Raw genomic sequence first — 18,935 nt, forward strand, 5'->3', positions numbered from 1 at the left:
TAATTCAAAGTTATGTAATTTTCAATTTATAAAGTGGTCATATCCTCCAGTAATAAGTCATAGGATTTAAAAGATAACAAAACATGACTGGTAGAAACACACAATGTTCCTGTAACATCACATTATTTGTAATAATCTTAAATTAAACAAACAATGGCACCTGAAAATGAACTTGTAAAAGAATAATTCATAATATGAATATAAATAATCAGAGGTAACACTGCATTTCTTGGAACCTGGGCCATGAACACTGGGCATCATGCAGTACTGCATGATAGATGAAATATCTCTACTTCAATACTGGTTTAGCATAAAAACAAAACAGTTTTAACATTTTGTAGCACAGATAAACTAGTCAGCCATCACTCCTGTAACGAAGTTTATGGTTTTCTGCGATGGGGTGCCATGTAGTCTGACATATATGTATCAACATATCAGAGGAACATGTTGCCTACATCTTTACAGAAGTGATCCGAAAGGAAAAAATTGTACGATATATGGAATTCCAGCTACAAGTTAGAGGCAACGGGAAATGCTCTGAAAATGTACCTGTGTAGTAGACTTCACAGTGTCATATCGCAGAAGCCAGTAATGTCAGTGATGTGAAAACCTCAAATCTCACTTCTATGTTTACACATCTTCAGTAAGCTGACACTTAAAATATACATATTTAATGCTTTATGGAATGTAAATTAAGACCGTAAGAGTACAGCATCAGTTGCTGTTTAAATTTACTGTCCCTCCTGTTTCTTGCTAAACTCACTGACCCACCACTTGGTGAGGTTAAGATAAAAATCAGGACCTTCTGGTTCATAGTCGAAATATGTAAATGATTCAGTGGCTCTTGGGACAGCCGGTTCAATCTGTGTTCCTTCATGCCACTCATTAAATGAAGTGATGGAGATGAGCTGGGCCTGTGCTGACTGAGCACTGCGCCACCCCACCTCATAATATTTGCCATGGCGACGGTGTCGAACGTTAGCCACATTCCAGGGACGGATCTGTGCGTCAATGTACCCAGGACCCACGGACGGTACGAACAGGAGAGAGTTTTGTCTTGCAAACTTATTGAGGCTCCGCCAGTTCTTCCATGATGACCCATATGTGAAGCCATTAGTCGCGAAGTAGGTGTAGAAGCCTGAAACGAGACATTCATTACTATCACTATGTATTCACACATTCAAACAAAGTTCCAATTTCATTTTACTGTGCTCATTTCTTAGTATATATGAGATTTGAGGTTCTAATGGCAATGAATGTTAAAATTATGATTTTCTGGGGGGTGATGTGTAGTTAGGAGTCAGAGTAGAAGAACGATTTATTTCTTAGCCCACTTTGTTTCCTTAAGGAAAAAAAATAGGCTTGCGAGAATATAAAGTGTGCTTGTATGTGTCTGTGTCTCAGTTTCAGTGTATGAACTGACCAATTTTCAATAAATTTTGTATGAACGTTATGCCATTGGAGGTTACCCCAACCTTACAATTTTAATACCCTACAGTCAGTAATAAGAAGATGGCAAACACAAGAATCTGTTAATATGGGAGTGACATTAATGCCACTAAAGTAAACTAAGAATAAGTAAATGAAACAGTACTTCAAGTTGACCTGAGATTCTTGAAATCACCCTTAAATAACCACAAATAAATAACCATTGGTCACTGAGCCTGTATAGCATCAGACACATACCATCAAAGTGTGACTTCTTGATGTCATATTTATGTTGCATGTCCACAAGAAGTCCCAAGAAAATTCCATCTAGATGAGTTCCTCTCACACTTAGGTTCCCTTTGGCACTCAGCAACTCTTTCCAAGCTGCAGCAGGAGTTAGGTATGAATCATAGACATAGAACACAGGAAGACTCCTGCCCCTAAGCCGCATCCGATAGAATGCTGGGTGTGCTCCATACTGGCTGATAACGTAGCGGAGATGTTCTAAGAGATTGATAGGATTGCGATCCCTGTAAGGTTCAATGTGCGCAGCCACTCGGAGGTCATGGCGCTGTGCAGAATCTAGCAGCAATGGCAGGATCAAGTCTGGAGAGCTACCTTGAGAGTCAGACATGCCTGGTGGGTACCAGGACACGACCACAACCCCTGCATTACAACAGTAACGTTCACATGCCTTAGGTATGATTATTTACTTTAACCAGTGTTCTGAATATATCGCTTACTTTTTTATGCATCAACTCATTATATAAAAGGTAAAGCTGTGGCTGTGTTTAATTTAGCATGTCGTACAGGCACACAGGAAAATGCAAATATAGTTTGGACATTCTTAATTTCAACACTAGATGGAGATGGGTGGTCAGCTAGGTATCCAAACTACTTCAAACCCTGGGAAAGAGCCCCTGATAACCACTGGATAGGAGGCTGGGCCCAAGCCAGTCTAGACACAGTGAAGAAAAGAAAAATATCTTGCTCTTGATGACTGTTAAGCTGACAACCTGACTGCTATTTGACTCAATTACTAGCAAGCTTGGGGTCCACACTGAGAAGTGTAAGCATTATACCATCACCCTAACATGCTGGCCTTTCCCAGAGCAGAAATATCATATTTTGTGGGCCCCAGTTGACAGTTAGGCCCCCAGTACTCGTCACTTTGTTCTGGAAGCAGGACAGGTCATGGTGCAAAGGTTGGTCATGCCCATTGTTCTTAATTTATTCTTTTATACAGTGTTTTCCAAATACATACCTACTTTTGTATTTCTCAACTGTCTCATGTGGTTATCAATAACAGTAGGATCTCTGGAACTGTAGCAACCTAGAAGAGGGTAAAAATTGGAACTGATGTCTCCAGGGGGCTCGTGCATTCCTGTGGGATAGATCTTCCTGTCTTCCTTCTTCCAGTTAGGAAGATATTCATGATTCCAGTGCTTCCACTGTCCATCCACAGCGACATTCCCATACCAGGCATAATAAAATATATGGACATTGTAATTGGGGTGTGTAATAGATCCTTCCTGCTCTACCAGCTTGACAGGTTGGGAACGCCTTACTTTCTGAGAAATTTTCTCAACTTTTTGACGTAACCACTTCAGTCTGAGTTCAGACTTGTTTGCAAATTTCTGTGATATAAGCTCCCTGGCAGTAAACTGCTGCAGTTTAATGTCCATTGTTTTGGACAAGACAGGACTGCCGAATGTTGTGGTCAGTGGTTCAGCGTTCAGTTTTGTCAAGCAGTCCAATTTGACATCTAACTCTGTCCATTTATATAGTAAGATGCTCAGAGCTGATGTGAAACACACAATCAAGATGATGGACAGTGTCAGGTAGCGCCTGATGCAAATCACACACCATCGTACTGGTATTAGCATGCTGTTGGGTTTAATATGATGGCTGTCGCATCTGAGTCTTGTTGGTGCTCAAATGTTGGCAGTTGACAGGCAGAGCTGTGATGCCAAAATCCATTTTTTTAAATTTCTGGAACAAGATTGGTATTTCATGACTTAAATAATTATATAATCAACTTCCCCTTAAGAAGGATGACATTAGTGAGATAGAAGTGAGAAGATGCTGTAAGGTTTCGGTTCCAGAATTTTAAGGTACAAGACCATTTAGGAGACATGGCATTAATCGGAAGATAATTCTAAAACTGGCATTAGATAAACAAGCTGCAAAGAACTGGACTGAAAAGGCCCAAGACACCATTCGATGGCAGACTTGTATAAACACAGGTAGAATATCAGAAGGGAATTTATTAACCAGCTAAATTACTGCTCAAAAAAGTCCCTGTGTTAGTTGCTGGCATACAGCTATGCAATACAGACACCAGCAGCGCTGTAAAATAAAATACTAGGCATAAAAATATTAGATCCAAAAAGTTGCAGAATTTGTCAGGGAAATGTTTATTTTCATAGCACAAAGCATGCAAGGTTTCAAAGTTTGGCTGTTGATTCACACACCTTTACATAATTTATAGTTCCTAAAACATTAAGAAGAAGAAGAAGGAGGAGGAGGAGGAGGAGTTCTTTTGCGTTATTTCGACCACAGGTTGTCTAAATTGCATTTTTTATTGTTTAAAATATTCTTTTATCCATAATTCATTATAAATGCACAGACATTGATCATTTGAATTTCTTTTAAATGACTGAATTAAAGTCAGATTCCAGTGCTCCCAGAACAAAAGTCTGGACTCTAAAGCCAAAGACCTTAGGCTTGAAATTGGCTAGTGTGGTCAGCTCTAAAGAGTTCTGAAGATGATGTATAATACTCAGCATTACTGAGTTTTTGGACTTTGTCCATCATCTGAGATGCCAATGAATGAACTGTTTTGGAAACTGGACCTGTTTTTGTTCTCAGGTTAGGGGGCAGAAAACGCCTATTCTATTCTGTCCATTTGGAAAGAGCAAATCTCACTCACTGCAGCCTAGCTTAGCTAGAGGTTAGCTCTTTCTCATGAACCCAACAGAGTAGGTACCTTCCACCTTTTCACCGGAGGATGAGAACAATCCAGTTTCCAAAACATTATGTTCATTAGAATACCAGACAGTGTGCAAAGTCCAAAAACCCAATAATCCCAAGCAGCTAGTGTAGATATTTCCATATGCTTTTCTGTTCTTCATATCTAACAAAGTCCAACCTTTGTGAATGTGGGGAACACTGTGTCCCATTTTAAATGGTAGGTCCTCTCCACTGCCTAATGTATTCATCATAGCTCAGTCGCTGGAAGGTAAATCGTACCCTCTGGACACTGAGTATTCAGCAGTGGCAGATGAAAACCAGATAAAGCAAAATACCATAATTGTAGACATTGGGGCTATTCACCCAGCCCTCTCTGAGATGAGAAACATGCTCATACAGTAATAAACCTATATGAAGAAGTTTTCCTGGCAAAATTCAGGCTAATGGCTATGCAGATAGGTAAAAAAGGTAAAGCTGTCCCTGTGCATACGCCATGAAGGTGTATGGGAGAGTGGGTGTATAGATCCACATTTTCTTGACCTCAGCACTTGCTGGAGGTGAATGGTCAGCTTCACGTCCCTGCTGCTTTACCCTGGGTAGAGACGCATGTACCCACTGGATAGGAGGCTGGGTGAACCTCAAGTCAGTCTGCATGACATGCAGAAAAGAAAATTCTTCACCCTACCAGGGCTTGAACTCCGACCCCTCGGTCGTCCAACCTGTAGCCAGTCACTATACTGATTATGCTATCCTAGCTCCTAATGGCTATGCAGATACAAAGTTTATCTAGGTAGCACAGTTGGTTGAGGCATTATGCTACAAACTGGAATGTCACTGTATTTTTCAATTTCCAGCGGCGTTATGGCCCTGGCATCAGCTTAGCCACTAACAGAAATGAGTACCAGGAATCTCTGTGGAGGGTAAAGGGCAGTCGGTGCATAAGGCTGACAACCTCACTGCCATCTGTGAGCCGACCGTCTAGAAAATGTGGGAGCCTCAACACCTCACAAACCTATGGGCCTCCACAGCCTGTTACAGGGATAGCTTTAATTTTTATTGGATGTTGGTATCACAAGCTCTTTTAAACAAAAATGAACCCTTGGGTTCCATAAAAAAAGATGGTGAATTTTTAGGAAAGCTGGTTAACATTAGTTTCTGATGGAGGATTCTGTTCCATAAAATTGGTTGCCATTATTAAAAGTCCTCGATCACATGGTAACTTTCATTTCTTTTTGTAGAAAGTGTTCCAGGTAGGATACTTAAAAACGGGTACTTTAATCCCTTAATAAAGGAATCTGTTTTTACTTATGGGGTTGGTTGATGTAGGATTTATGCTCATGGTTAAGTACATTCATGGAAGAAAAGCTTGCCCACTGTTCATGCTATCCATCTGAAAAGAACCAGCTGGGTATCCCTTCTATATAACTGTGCACTGGAATAATGAAACATCTAGTTTTCTAAGGCAGGGGGTGAGAAGATTCAACTTTATTCAGCTGTACAAGAGGTCTACTGACCGAATGTATATACACAGTTACTGAAACCCCTATATTGTTACAACCCCAGATTGTAATGACATTAACAGACTTACACACTGCATCATCCTATATCCAAGAACAGTCAACTGTACTTTAAAAAATGCTGACATGGAAGAACATTCTTCTCATGCATCTGGTTAGAAATTACATTATGAATGTACTCAGGAAAATAAATTACCATAAAAAACAATGTCAGTAACAGGTACACATTGCATGATAAAGAACATAGCAAGCACAAAATAAATCATAGGCAGGGCTGCTGCATATTTAGGTAGCATGCACACCATATGTTTAATGACAAGAATCTTGATGCCTTTTGGTAATTATTAATTGTGCAAAGACTAACCTAGTTAGCACCTACAGAATTACTGTTTTTGGACTTCTGCCATCATCCGGTATTTCAGAGAATAGAAAACACGACGGTTCGGAAACTGGATGATTCCGTGCTCAGGCAAAGGCGGGAGAACACCTACTCAGTTGGGCTCTTTTTAAGAGGCCCAACTGAGTACCAGACGATGGAAAAAGTCCAAAAACCCCTGTAATTCTGTGTGTTATACACCATCGTGAGAACCCTTTAGACTCTACTAGTTATAACATGTTTTGGCCATGTTTGGTTCTTATCTGTCGATCGCCTGGCCCATATAATTTGATTAGACTGCTTTGCATGTTCGCAAACATGTCAGCAACTTTACAGATAAGTCGGATAACGGTATAATGATCCATACATTCCACCTAATAAAATGTAGCATGCGAAGGGTTTATACAATACATAGTCATGCGAAAATTAACATTACAAATCTATAAAATGGCAATAAAGAAATGGGAGATGTAAAGCTGGGCCATAATGATTGCACATGTGACAAGCAAATCACTACATGTAACACTTCTGTCAAGTTAATCAATATTATACTAAACAAATGGCAGCATTCGCGTCTAAAAACGTAAATTACATTGTCAGTCCTCGGGAGTAGAGCACACGCTTCGATTACCACCGCTTAACAGTCGACATTGCAACGTCGCACTACTACGAAATAGCTAAATCAGAGGAACAGTGAAATTGAACCAAAATTCACCAATGGGTGTATCTTATCCTTAGCGGTAGCATCATGGGAAAAGAGCCATTTTGGAGCATGTTAGACTGTAGGGGATGGTGAAGTATTGTGCGTTTGCTGATAATTACATGAGCATGTAGGCAGTTGAGGACTTCTTGGACCGGAATTAAAGAGGCAAAAATAAGTGAGAATCATGGATGCAGTAAAAGCATTCAACGCGGAGGTTAGTGATGAACGGTTCGTCCGTTGATACATGAATTTGAAGCACTTCGAAAGGCGTTGATACGGAGAGAAGCCACTGAGAAATGTTATATGCGTACAAAGCTAAATAAACCTAATCCCTTATATAAGTTGCATCGGTTACCCCTTCTGTATGAGTGTTTTTGTTACGGACCAAGTAATTAGCTTTAATATATAGTCTTAAAGTATTTAGTCATATTGCTCGGCGTTGGGCTTCCGTTTCAGGCGTAGCAAATTTCAAGGAATACGTACTTAATCATTAATTGGCTATAATTTCCATTTCATATCGATGTGTTAGTACTGAAAATACAATTATTTATTATTTTAACGTTACATACATGTGTTCATGGTAATTGCTTATAACTTGAGTACGATGCAGTGTGTTAAGCTAATAGTAAAACGCGTTTGATCTTTAATTTCTTCCCATACACGTATTTCAATCTGTGAAATTATAAACGAAGTGTTACATAAAGAAAAGTGTATCGTCTGTGGCAGTGTGTTATATTTAGTGACGTAATGTTTGAACTTTTTTGTTTAAGATGGTTAAATTTATTTTGCAGCTTTCCGCCTTGTATGAGGTCAAACCTCCAATTTCCAAAGCAAAGATGACATCGATCACAAGAGGCGCAATTAAAGCTATTAAATTCTACAAGCATGTTGTACAGAGCGTAGAGAAATTTATACAGAAGGTATGTGTACATGGTTAAAAATATAGGAGGGTATATAAGACCACATTCCACAGCTTTAGATGTTCGATCTCTTTTCCTGTCATTTGTCTTGCAAGTCTTCACTTATCTCATGGATGTCAATTTTGTATGGAAGCATAAACCCATGGGAAGGGGACTGTTTTATTGGTGGCATTAGTTTAAGATTATAACCTTCTGAAATGGGATGCTATATAGTTTCATAAATACATACCAAATTTTGGAAAGCTGTTGCCATCATCTTCCGTCTTGTGTCTGAGTACAGAGGTTGCAATATTTCCTCAAGATGTTGGTACCTATCTATCAAGCTGCATGGTGCCACAACCTAGAAAACTATCCTTAGTACTCAGTGTCATGAGAATCTCATCACAGGCTATTTTACTGTAGTGTCTTTTATGTAGTCCATGTCATAGCTCAGGCAGTTAGTCCCCAGCTCCTTACTGCAGTGGCCATGGTTTGATACCAAGCCAAGCCATGTGGGATTTTTGGTGAACAAGGTGGCACTGAGGCAGGTTTTAACTAAGTACTTTGGTATCCCCTGCAAATTCTCATTCCACCAAACTCTCAGCATTCATTAATCATAATATTGTCAGCTTCATTAAATAACCCGCTTAAAAAGAACTGCAGAAACTCATATTCAGTATGGTGCCTTCATGTGATATTTATGATTAACAAAGTGGCACTGAAGCTGATTTTTCTTTGATTTCCCTCTGCTAATCATTATTCCACCATTGCTCCTTACTCATCTAATCATTGTATCATTGCCACAAGAATCTTCGGTATTTTGGCCAGTTCACAGAATCTCTGACATCTGACTATATTTTTTTTGCCCTCTTCATGTTGACCCTGCTAAAGACTTTGTGTCTACCTGAACACTCTCCCATAAAGTGCTCAGGCTTAGTATAAGCTTCATGTCATTTTGCTTTTTGTATTTTTCTTACCAGTTACAAGTGTCTCTTTGAGATAGCAGGGGTAGGAAGAGGAGAAAGCAAAGCAGTATGGATACAAGTAAGGGGAGCAGTGAGGCCGCGCCATAGCTCAAGCGGTTAGTCGCTGGCTTCCCACTGCGATGACCCGGGTTCAATCCTGGGTCTGGTCAAGTGGGATTTGTGGTGGACAAGGTGGTGCTAGGGCAGGTTTTCTCCAAGTACTTCGGTTTCCCCTGCCAATCTTCATTCCACCAATTGCTCCACAATCACCCTCACCTATCATCTGGGGCTGGTACAATAGGCCAGAAGTGGCCGCAGTACAAGGGACTTAGTCCCACCCCACTGGCGATAAAAAAAAGGGAATGGGAACAATGTGCTGGTCTCTTATTCTGCTTTAATGAGTTTTTTGTAAACATAAAGGTAAAGCTATCCCTGTAACAAGGTTGTGAGACGTTGAGGCTTCCACATGTTCTCTAGAGAGTTGGCTCACAGATGGTAAGGTTGTTACCCTTAAGTACTGGTCGCCCTTTACCCCCAGGAAGTTTCCTGCTGCTGCACACCCCAAAGATATCTCATCATATATGTTCATGCTGTTGATCTTCGGTGCGTTTTGTGCTTTTTGTATAACTTTGATGGTATTATTGTATCTCTTTTAGATTGAGGTATGGCAAAGCATAACCTTGTACATAGGTACCAGTGTGTCAGAGAAACCTGCTGCATCTATCTTCAGGGTAGAACATCTTGTACCCTAATGACAGGCAGCATTGGTACCTACCTACCAGACTGTATGGCATCACATTCCTGACAGCCATTATCTGTATATTCAGTGCAACCAAACCTCGAAGTCTCAGTTTTAAATGTGTAGGCCTATATTCTGTGTACCACTTTTCTAACATTTTTTATTCTGATTTCAGTGCAAACCTGAATATAAAGTACCTGGCCTCTATGTGATCGATTCAATAGTTCGGCAGTCTAGGCACCAGTTCGGCCCAGAAAAAGATGTTTTTGCGCCTCGATTTGCGAAGAACATGCAGACAACTTTTATAAATCTCTTCAGATGTCCCCCAGAAGATAAGGTGAGCGATATATATGCAACATACGTTGGTTCCAAGTTATCTGCTCTTGTTAAAAATCTCGTCTCAGCTGCTGTTAGTTAATATTCTACCTTTTCTCCATGTCCGAGTTCCTGCTTAATATATTAAAATATGTATGTAGTACGTTTTAAATACATTTTTCATCTTTGGTATTTCCATATCCAGTGTATATCCCTAGCTACATGTACTCCTAATTACACATGAGTGAAAATTGCAGTTTCACTGTAATACACCAAATTAATCCAGATCAGTTTCAATTAATAACTCTCACTGCAATTTGAATTATGTTCTGACTGACTGAGGTAAGTAGGGAGAAAAAGGATTAGGGGTGTTGTATGGGTGGCGGAAAGAATGCCAGGTGAAAAGGGACACTTATATTCAATTTATGCAATTTCACACTGAAACTTTTTTTATATGACTGTCACAAAGCAAGTAATATATGTAACTGGTAAAAAGTTTGTGCACTTTTACACTTCCTATAATTTTTCTTGTACTCTTTATACCACCCTCAAAATTGAAAGATTTGGAAGAAAATACAAGTAGGTGTCAGCAGTGTCTGTTATGTTTCAGAGTAAGGTAATTCGAGTACTGAATCTCTGGCAGAAGAATTCAGTTTTCCAGTCAGAAGTAATTCAACCACTGTTTGATCTTGCGGATCCAAACCACCCAATCCACAAGGAACAACAAACAGCTGTATCAAATACAAGTAATGGGTCGATATCAGGGATTCTGAATTTGAGCACTGTGAACAAGACTCCATCCTCTGCTGCGAACAGAACACCATCTAACCTCAGCAAAACTCCTATGAATGCTGGGAAACCAGAGGCTACAAGTACACCTATGTGGCTGAATATGAATCAGTCACAGATGGAGGTAACCAGCACCACTCTGATGCAGTTGTCAGGACAAGCAGGAATGAATCTCTTGTCCGGAAAATCTCAGGTAATTTCACTATATAACTGCTTTACTTAATGACTGCTGAACGGCATATGTTGTATCATGGTGAATGACTCCATGACTATTAACACTTTAAATCATGGTGGTTACTGTATGTACCAACTGGTATAACATACTAAAACTCTGCGTTGTGCCCACACAGTGTACCTGTGTGTTCCGTATGGATGATGAACTGTGTATGAGAGTTAATCTGGATTTACGGACATCTGGTAAAGACTGTTCTCTCTCATGGCTGCAAACACAAGTTAATCATATGAATGTTAACAAAGCTAAGAGTCTTATTGCAGGTAGTCACTGTGTTTCTAATTGTGCAAGTGAACTTCACTGTCGGTAGTGTGGAGACCTTCACATGCTAACGCCTAATTTGCAAAATGTGGACATAATGGGTTCCAAACGTGCCATGACATATGAAGAACCCCAATATTTTGAAAAAAATTACAGCATTTTTTTTTAAGGAAGAAGGAGAAAGCTCTAGATAGCAATAAGTGGAGGAATTGTTTTGGAAGAGATTGTAGACCTGTCGTCTGACAGATTACTGATGAGGATGATGATGATATATAAACAACACTGGTAAATATTTTATGCAACGGCTAGATAAGGTTTTGGTGCATCAGGTGCTACAACTATCTTAATTGCCCTAATACCATTAGGTGTATACTTCAAATGATTTATTATGTAATCTTCTCTAGTCATTTGTTGCATCGACTTTGTCACTGTATAAGGTGCTTATCAGTCTAGCTTAATTAGCTCTGTGATGTATTCTGTTCTGCAGACGTCAAACCAAACGAGTAACAACGTGGATGCAAATATAATCCAGCAGTTGCAGCATTTGCAGCAGTTGCTTATGAAGCAGCAGGACTCGTCAGCTCGGCAGGAAACGGACCAAGTGAAATTTGACAAGAAGCTCTTGGACTTTGACTATGGGTCAGATGATGATGATGACAATGCTCCATCCCCACAGCCACAACAGTCAACTGGCCTAGAAAGGTACGAAGCATGGAGCATATATGTCATAGTGTCAGTGCAGATGCCTGGTTTCAAGCTCAGGTTTGTAGTGGGCATAGTGACATTGAAGCAGGTTCTTCTGTGGGAACTTCAATTCTTCATCTCCAGTCATCTTTCTCCCAGTCCTCTGTATTTGTGCATAACCTCATGGGTGTGCAGTGGGTGTAACCAGCCTGCACAGGATTAGTCCCTTGACCTGACATTTTGCTGGACTCAGCTAGACTTATTGTAGTCACTGTGGTCTTGTGGCTATATCTGACTAAGGCCATGGGCCAGAATCATTGGGAAGCAAATTTTGCACCTCTTTTATGGAACCTGAAGGTTCATTGCCATTCACAAGAGCCTCCCTTCGGGGTATAGCATTGTGCTGTAAGAAAATTGCCCTGAATTGTGTTCCTCTGTAACAAACCTGAAGCCTCATAAAATCTTCGAGTTCCTCAGAAATAACAACTGTTCAATTTGTACATTGTACTGTACCCAGAGCGTTCCTGCAGACGTGAACTGCCATCAGAACATCATGTCTCGTATAACTGTATTTTTATCTGTCGGTCATTTTGAATCTCCTTGCAACATCTTTTCCATTTTGCATGGTTCAGTGGATGAAAAGTGTCTTCTCTCTTCCCATTGTCTTCCCTTTTCAATTTCGTGCAAGCTCTTGTCATCTTCTGGTACCTGACAAAAGCACCTTCTTCTGAAGATTACTGCCTTCTGGGATATGACACCATGTAGACTGGTAGATTGTTATTTGTGTCTTGTATGAAGTGGTGCATTCATCATCAGGTATACTAAAAGTGGAGGCCGCAGTTTCCTCTAATGTGTTGGTGAAGATCTGCTAGACTGCACAGCATCAGTTCCCAGAAAGCAGTAATCTTCATAGTCACTGCCGTGAGAATCTCAAATCCCACAATTTTTTTCTGCATTGTTTTCACTCTTTCCAGTATTAGGTGTAGTGAGGTGGATGCAGGTATTAAAGAGGCAATGCTGTCCCTGTAACAGGCAATGGAGGCCTATAGGGTTGCAAGATGTCAAGGCTCCCACTTTTTCTAGACAGTTGGCTCACATATGGGAGTGAGGTTGCAGCCTTACACACCATCTGCCCTTTACCCTGGGGAAGATTCCTGGTACTCATTTCTGTTAGAGGCTGGGTCAACCCTGGGACCATAGCGTGGCTGGAAGGATTAGAGCAATTGTAAAATTGAGTGGCCTCATCAGGAATTGAACTTGTGGCCTTCCAGCTTGTGACATAGTGCCTCAACCAACTACACCACAACATGGCCTGGTTACAGTTATTACAAAACAGAATCCTACAGTTGTTTCAGAGGTCTTCCCAGTCTGCTTCCTCTTGGTTTCGGATATTTAAAAATCGTTTTGTGGAGACCTGCCAGTATATTCTTTTCTGTTTCTTTTTTATTCTCTAAATTCTGTTATTTATGAAATTTGTAGTTCCTTCAAAATGTCTCTTGCAGCACATAAGGGTGTGTCATGCAGACCTCATGAAACACATTTCTGTTGGTGTCAGTCTTATCACTTAACTGTCTGTGAGTAAAGATGATGTTTGTCTAGCAAGTGTCTTATAAATTTCTATCTTGTATGCCTAGAAATTAATAATGGTTTGAAAATCTTATCCATAATTAATGGTTTGACAAAATTTGCAACTTTTACAGTCAGGTCAGTTTACACAAATTTTACAAAGTGTACATGTTTGTGCAGCATACTGGCAAACCCAGAAGTCATGCGGCAGCTGCAGAATTTACAGCAGCAAATGAGTCAACAGCAGATGAAACAGCAGCAGCATGAGATGGAGGAAAAGCTGCGGAAACTGCAAGAGATGAAGCAGCAGGAGGAAGAGTTCGACAAACATCTGGCTCAAACTCTTCCTGTGAGTGCAGCTTTTTAGGCTAACCAGAATATGGTCACATGCACTTAAGATGGTCTTGCTGTCTTGATACCCACTCCCTAGATGTAGGTATGGTTAGGCGGAGTGTAATTCAGATATGCCAGGGGATGACATATGATTATTCGTCTGAAAGTTTGAAGACACTTGGTGATGGCAAGGTTGTCAATAAATGCATAAACAATATTGTATTTAAGCATCCTATTACACTCACACAATTAAATTGTTGCACTTAAGACGGAGTTTGTCTCATATATAAAGTGCATAAACACTCGGTAGGCTCTTGATTATCCAGGATGGATAGGAAATAAATTTCCCTGGATAAATCATTATTATTATTATTATTAAAGGGGGTGGGTTTCCCTATGCACCGTGACTAATAGTCTATTGTACGTCCCCCTTTGATATTCTACCAGTCTCCATACCCTGCCGGTACTGGTGCTCGCTACTAGCCCCGTTCAGCCAGTGAGGCTGGCTGTGGTACCCGATGCTTCCCCATCTACTGGAGGCATTGGAAACTACCTGGGCGGGAAACTTTTTACCTAATTTAGCTCAGAGGTCTCCTAGAGACATGAGGATCTTTTACGTGCCGTAAATCTACGACACGGGACCCACAGCTTAAAGTCCCTCCTGGAGGACTTGTTCCCTGAATTTTTCCGCCCTTAAAAATTCCACGACCTCTGCTGGGTTTGAAGCCGCATACCATGAGTCATGAGGTGGGAACGTTACCCCTAGACTACGGAGGCAGCTTGGTAAATCAGTAACAGGAATGTGTAACTAACTTGTGAATTGGGATTTACAAAAGACTGACACATTTATAAGTGTTATATTGCTCAAATGTTATTGGTAGAAACATGAGTGTGGTTTCTGAGAAGCTCTTGTCCCCTTCCTGTATGTTAAAAAGAAAACCAAACAAAGCTGTCTTGAGTTTCCAAGTAAGTATTAAAACAAGAACTATAACTCTTGTTGTTCTGTCCTGTTCATTTTTAAAATACAATTTCACATGAAGTTTATCTTTGTTGGACATATCAGTCATTTTTCTGAACAAATCGCCAAGCCAATTGGGCATCTCCTGTGTGTCCTATCTCACACAGCCTTGTACACAGTTATTATATATTATTATTATTATTTATAGCTATATGTTTTGATCTTAAGGGTAATCACCAGGCTACAGTATATATTCCATCAAAACTGCTGCTATTTGCTTGTGTTCTTAATATTGTCTAGTAGTTCTGGAAGTTTAGTAATTGAACAAAAAAAAATGGAAATTAATTATAAAATGATCATAAAATGTGTTCTTTGTGTTCTAAAATGACCCATTTCCATCTCCATGTTATTTGTTGTACTTTGTTTGTTCTGATGCTGTATTGGTAATCCGTGCCACTGACATTTCAGGGCAGCGAGATCCTAAGTAAATTCTGTGTTACATTCTGAAGCTGTATCTCTTACCACATTTTGCCTGCATGCTTACAAAATAGTATCAAAAATAACTGTTGTACACATCTTTTTTTTTGCATCTGGTGGTAACCCTGGTTAAAAAAAAGGGTGAAACTATTCCTGTAACAGGCTGTGGAGACCCATAGGGTTGAGAGAGGTCGAGGCTCCCAAATTTTTCTAGACAATCGGCACACGGATGGCGGTGAGGTTGTCAGCATTATGCTCTGGCTGCCCTTTACCCCCCAGGAAGATTCCTGGTCCTGAGTCAACCCCAGGGCCATAGTGTGGCTGGAATGATTAGATAAATGAAAAATTCACTGACCTCATCAGGACTCTAACCCACAGCCTTCTGGCTTGTAGCATAGTGCCTCCTGCATTGGTAACCCTGAGTAACTTTTTGTGTTTCTTGTAATAAGGCCAGAACTCGATGTTTCAACCCTTTTCCATTATTCCAGTGCTGCTTGTGGTCTGGCCAGCTCGCTCGATATTGCATTATATTTCACTGCTAACTCCATTACCTTCCAAATTCAAATATGGCCACCAACTCCATAGCTCTTGGAGATGTAAAATCCTGTGTTCTCACATTAACTATTATCCCAAGTTAAAATTTGACTGCCACCCCACTAGTACCAGGGATTTTAAAATCCTCCATTCCCATTCAGTAAAAGTTAAAAGTTGTTGAGCACCCTAGCAGTCTCGGTGTATAGGAAGTGAGAAAGCTAAGAAAGTACTTGTTTTCACATTACTTTATCTTGAAGTTTTGCATGAACATAAAGTGTATTTGTTCACTCTATGTAGATCTTATATTGTACATCCTTTATGCATCAGAATTTGAAGTGAAATGCTTGTCATGTGTTTTATTCTAGAATCTTCCCTTTGCTTCGGAATGTGAATTGAAACCAATGGACACTGTACAGCCACCTCCACAAGTTATGCGATATGAACAGCATGACTTTGAGCAACATAAGCCGGCATATACATTTCCTGTAATGGACATGACACAGCCTCCCCCGGGATACCCGCCAACCCTTCCAGCTGACCACTCAGTAGGGGGACATTCTTCGCTACAGAAAGAGAGCCCTCTTGAAGATGGCGAGCAAGCAGATTCTGAGGTGGAATTTGTGGAAAGAACAGGGTGAGTCTGCAAAAGGATGTGTGAAATTTCAGATTTTTTCTTCACTTATGAGGGATCAATCTGAGTCCTGTTTTGTTTCTGTATTAATTTTTAAATATGGTAGGACTCTTTTTTGCAAGGTCTCTGCCTATGCAAAAATTAAAAAATACATCCATTAACATTGAGTGGGTTTCAAACCCAGGATCTCCATGTTTTAGTATCTAGTTGGTAATTATTGCCTTAATTACTTGTAAATGTACACAGCTTTGGGAAATAGCTTGTATGGTGTGAAGAGGATTTAATTGGCTCAGGATAGGACCAAATGATAGGCTTTTGTGAACACAGTGATGAACATCCTTTCTCTTCATGGTTCTGCAACCCAATTTGTGTCATAGCTGCTATGAACATTTTGTGGAGCTCCTTCTCCAGTGCCCTTCATCCACCAGATAAACTGCATATGCCATGTCATCTTTGAAGTGATGAACCTTTGGGTTTTATAATAACAGTGAATTTCTTGGATTGCTGTCTCCTGGTGCTTGACATCAGTGTTTTGGAAGAAAGTGGAATCCCAATTTGAAGTTCCTCGTCATATGGTTTCTCCCCCATTTAATGTTATACTCGTATTTCTGTGACTGGGTTAGTAATCTCATTGTTGAATTTCCTCCAGTAAAGATTTTTCGCTGCTCCCAAAGAACCTCAAATAGGAGTGTCACTGTAAATGCTGTCACAATCCAGATCCTTACCCCATGACACCTGTAAGTTTGATAAAGGAATTTTTTGATCAGGGTCAGCCACTTTGCATAGTGCAGTTAATGTTTTTGTTAATACCACCACGTGTGTTCAAGCTGGGTGGGCATTGCAGTTTGTCAGAAATAATCTCATTACTCCTGAGTTGAAGTAGGATTGCCAGCCCTGCAAGTACCGAGGAGTTTAAGTTTCCCTAATCCCAATAGGTAAATTGTTACATCAAACTTAATGTAGCTGTCAGCTCCTGTGCTACCAGGAAATTCAAAATCCCATTTTGTGAATGATAAGGGTTAGTTTCGTTTACTGGAACAGCTGATGGTAACTCACAGGTGTTGTACATTGCAGTATTCTTTATAGAGAACTTTGTTTTATTAAGTTCTTGGGATGACTGTTATTTTGGTTATAATATTATGTTGTGATGATGAAGCGTAATTACAGAATCTGTTGATTTATGACTTATTTGGTATCTTTAACAGCCCTGATACAAACTCTATAGAAATTATCAACTTAGACCGAAGTCGTTCAAGAAGCCCATCGTTGAGCAACTCCAAAATATACCGGCGGCGGCGGAGTCGATCAAGGTCTCGAGACCGCAGGCGTGGAAGGAGGTCACGATCAAGATCTGTTTCTGATGGAGGAAGGTCACGGTCCCGATCTCGGCGTAGGAGGTGAGTTCTGATAGACAAAGTATTGACACAATGCATATTTCTAACAGAGGCCTAGTGTTATAGGGTGTATCTGTGATTAGAAGGGAAGAGTACATACTCTGTGAGTCGAGATAAATAATTGTATTCCAAATCATTTAGATAGAAGCAGATTCTTAATGCAGAGAAGGGCACAGGTCGAGAAAGATCAGGTTGATGGGGCATAATACCACTCATGTGACATCAGAAATGCATACAGAATTTTTGTTAGAAAACTTGAAAGAAAGAGACCTTTTAGAAGATGTAGAGTAGATGGAAGGGTAATATGAAAATGGATCTTATAAAGAAATAGTTTTTTTGGGGGGGGGGGATTTGTCTGAACCATGATAGGGCCCAGTGTTGTGTGTCTGTGATGATGAACCTTCTGGTTCCCTAAAAGTTGATGAATTTCTTTAATGAGGGAGCTGTTGTTATTTGCTTTGTAAGATTGGCCTGCTACATGGAGTTAGTTAGGAGATGCAAGGAGTTAACCAAGAAACTTTTTTTTCTGAAATGTTCCACTAGATTTTGCAGCAGTGCTTTGTGTTTGCAGTCTTCTGATTAAAGTGCCAAGTGATACCGGGACACAGACAGACCCAGGCTCTGATATGTCATATGTGTTTTGCATTGACAGTGACCATTTTGCAGAGCGGTTCCTCTATAACAAAGTCCTCATATATGAAGGAAGTTGTGTTCATAAGAGATCAGTGCAGAATTGTATTTAAATATACGATAGAATTAAAACAAGCTTGATTTAATTTCTAGGACAAGGTCTCGAGAAAGAGACCGTGAAAGAGAGAAAGAACGAGAGCGGGAAAGAGAGAAGGAACGAGAGAAGGAAAGAGAGAGGAGAAAACGAGGGTTACCTCCTATCAAGAAGGATCATTTGTGTGGTGAGTTCATGTTACCTTGGAGAAGGATTATTACTTTATGAATTTCTTGTAAAAGCATTGTGTTTATTGTTGCATTAACATATTTCTCATTTGTAATCTCATACAAGAAATGACAACTAATATTACTTTACCTCTTGTGTGTTACATTATTGCAGCAGTGCATGCATGTTCCAGCTTGATGAGCATTATATTTTTGAATAAAAATACCATGAACTCTCAAGCTAAAATCCAACCACCAACCACATAGTAC

General features: G+C 40.1%; 2 protein-coding genes across 3 annotated transcripts in view; one reads left to right on the forward strand and one right to left on the reverse strand.

The window, feature by feature from the left end:
• LOC111865826 (glycoprotein endo-alpha-1,2-mannosidase) lies at positions 1 to 6,965 on the reverse strand. 2 transcript variants are annotated; one of them, XM_023854163.2, is made up of 4 exons: positions 6,887 to 6,965; positions 2,693 to 3,420; positions 1,687 to 1,812; positions 1 to 1,138 (listed from the first exon to the last, which is right to left on the reverse strand). In XM_023854163.2, the coding sequence occupies exons 2-4, from the start codon at positions 3,312 to 3,314 to the stop codon at positions 732 to 734; spliced, it is 1,155 nt and encodes a 384-aa protein (XP_023709931.1). In that variant the 5' UTR covers positions 3,315 to 3,420; positions 6,887 to 6,965; the 3' UTR covers positions 1 to 731. The 2 variants fall into 2 exon arrangements, with proteins under 2 accessions (XP_023709931.1, XP_023709930.1); XM_023854162.2 differs by having other exon boundaries at positions 1,687 to 2,094.
• Positions 6,966 to 7,045: 80 nt separating this feature from the next.
• LOC111865825 (SR-related and CTD-associated factor 4) overlaps positions 7,046 to 18,935 on the forward strand; it is a 34,987-nt gene continuing 23,097 nt past the window's right edge. Inside the window, exons 1-9 of the mRNA XM_023854161.2 lie at positions 7,046 to 7,211; positions 7,789 to 7,917; positions 9,776 to 9,937; positions 10,526 to 10,897; positions 11,685 to 11,899; positions 13,628 to 13,796; positions 16,115 to 16,383; positions 17,586 to 17,777; positions 18,558 to 18,685. Coding sequence (XP_023709929.1) covers positions 7,182 to 7,211; positions 7,789 to 7,917; positions 9,776 to 9,937; positions 10,526 to 10,897; positions 11,685 to 11,899; positions 13,628 to 13,796; positions 16,115 to 16,383; positions 17,586 to 17,777; positions 18,558 to 18,685 — 1,666 coding nt within the window. The 5' untranslated portion in view covers positions 7,046 to 7,181. The remainder of the gene's footprint in view (positions 7,212 to 7,788; positions 7,918 to 9,775; positions 9,938 to 10,525; positions 10,898 to 11,684; positions 11,900 to 13,627; positions 13,797 to 16,114; positions 16,384 to 17,585; positions 17,778 to 18,557; positions 18,686 to 18,935) is intronic.

Source organism: Cryptotermes secundus, unplaced genomic scaffold (assembly GCF_002891405.2).
Source record: "Cryptotermes secundus unplaced genomic scaffold, Csec_1.0 scaffold1051, whole genome shotgun sequence".
Taxonomy (NCBI): Eukaryota; Metazoa; Arthropoda; class Insecta; order Blattodea; family Kalotermitidae; genus Cryptotermes; species Cryptotermes secundus.

Bases quoted from the DNA above. Each gene is read 5' to 3' on its own strand.
- LOC111865826 (XM_023854162.2), bottom strand. From the start codon at position 3,314: ATGCTAATACCAGTACGATGGTGTGTGATTTGCATCAGGCGCTACCTG. The intron at 2,095-2,692 runs GTATGTATTTGG...GTTGTAATGCAG, and splicing joins GTTGAGAAATACAAAAGTAG to GGGTTGTGGTCGTGTCCTGG. The intron at 1,139-1,686 runs GTATGTGTCTGA...GTCTCGTTTCAG, and splicing joins CAAGAAGTCACACTTTGATG to GCTTCTACACCTACTTCGCG.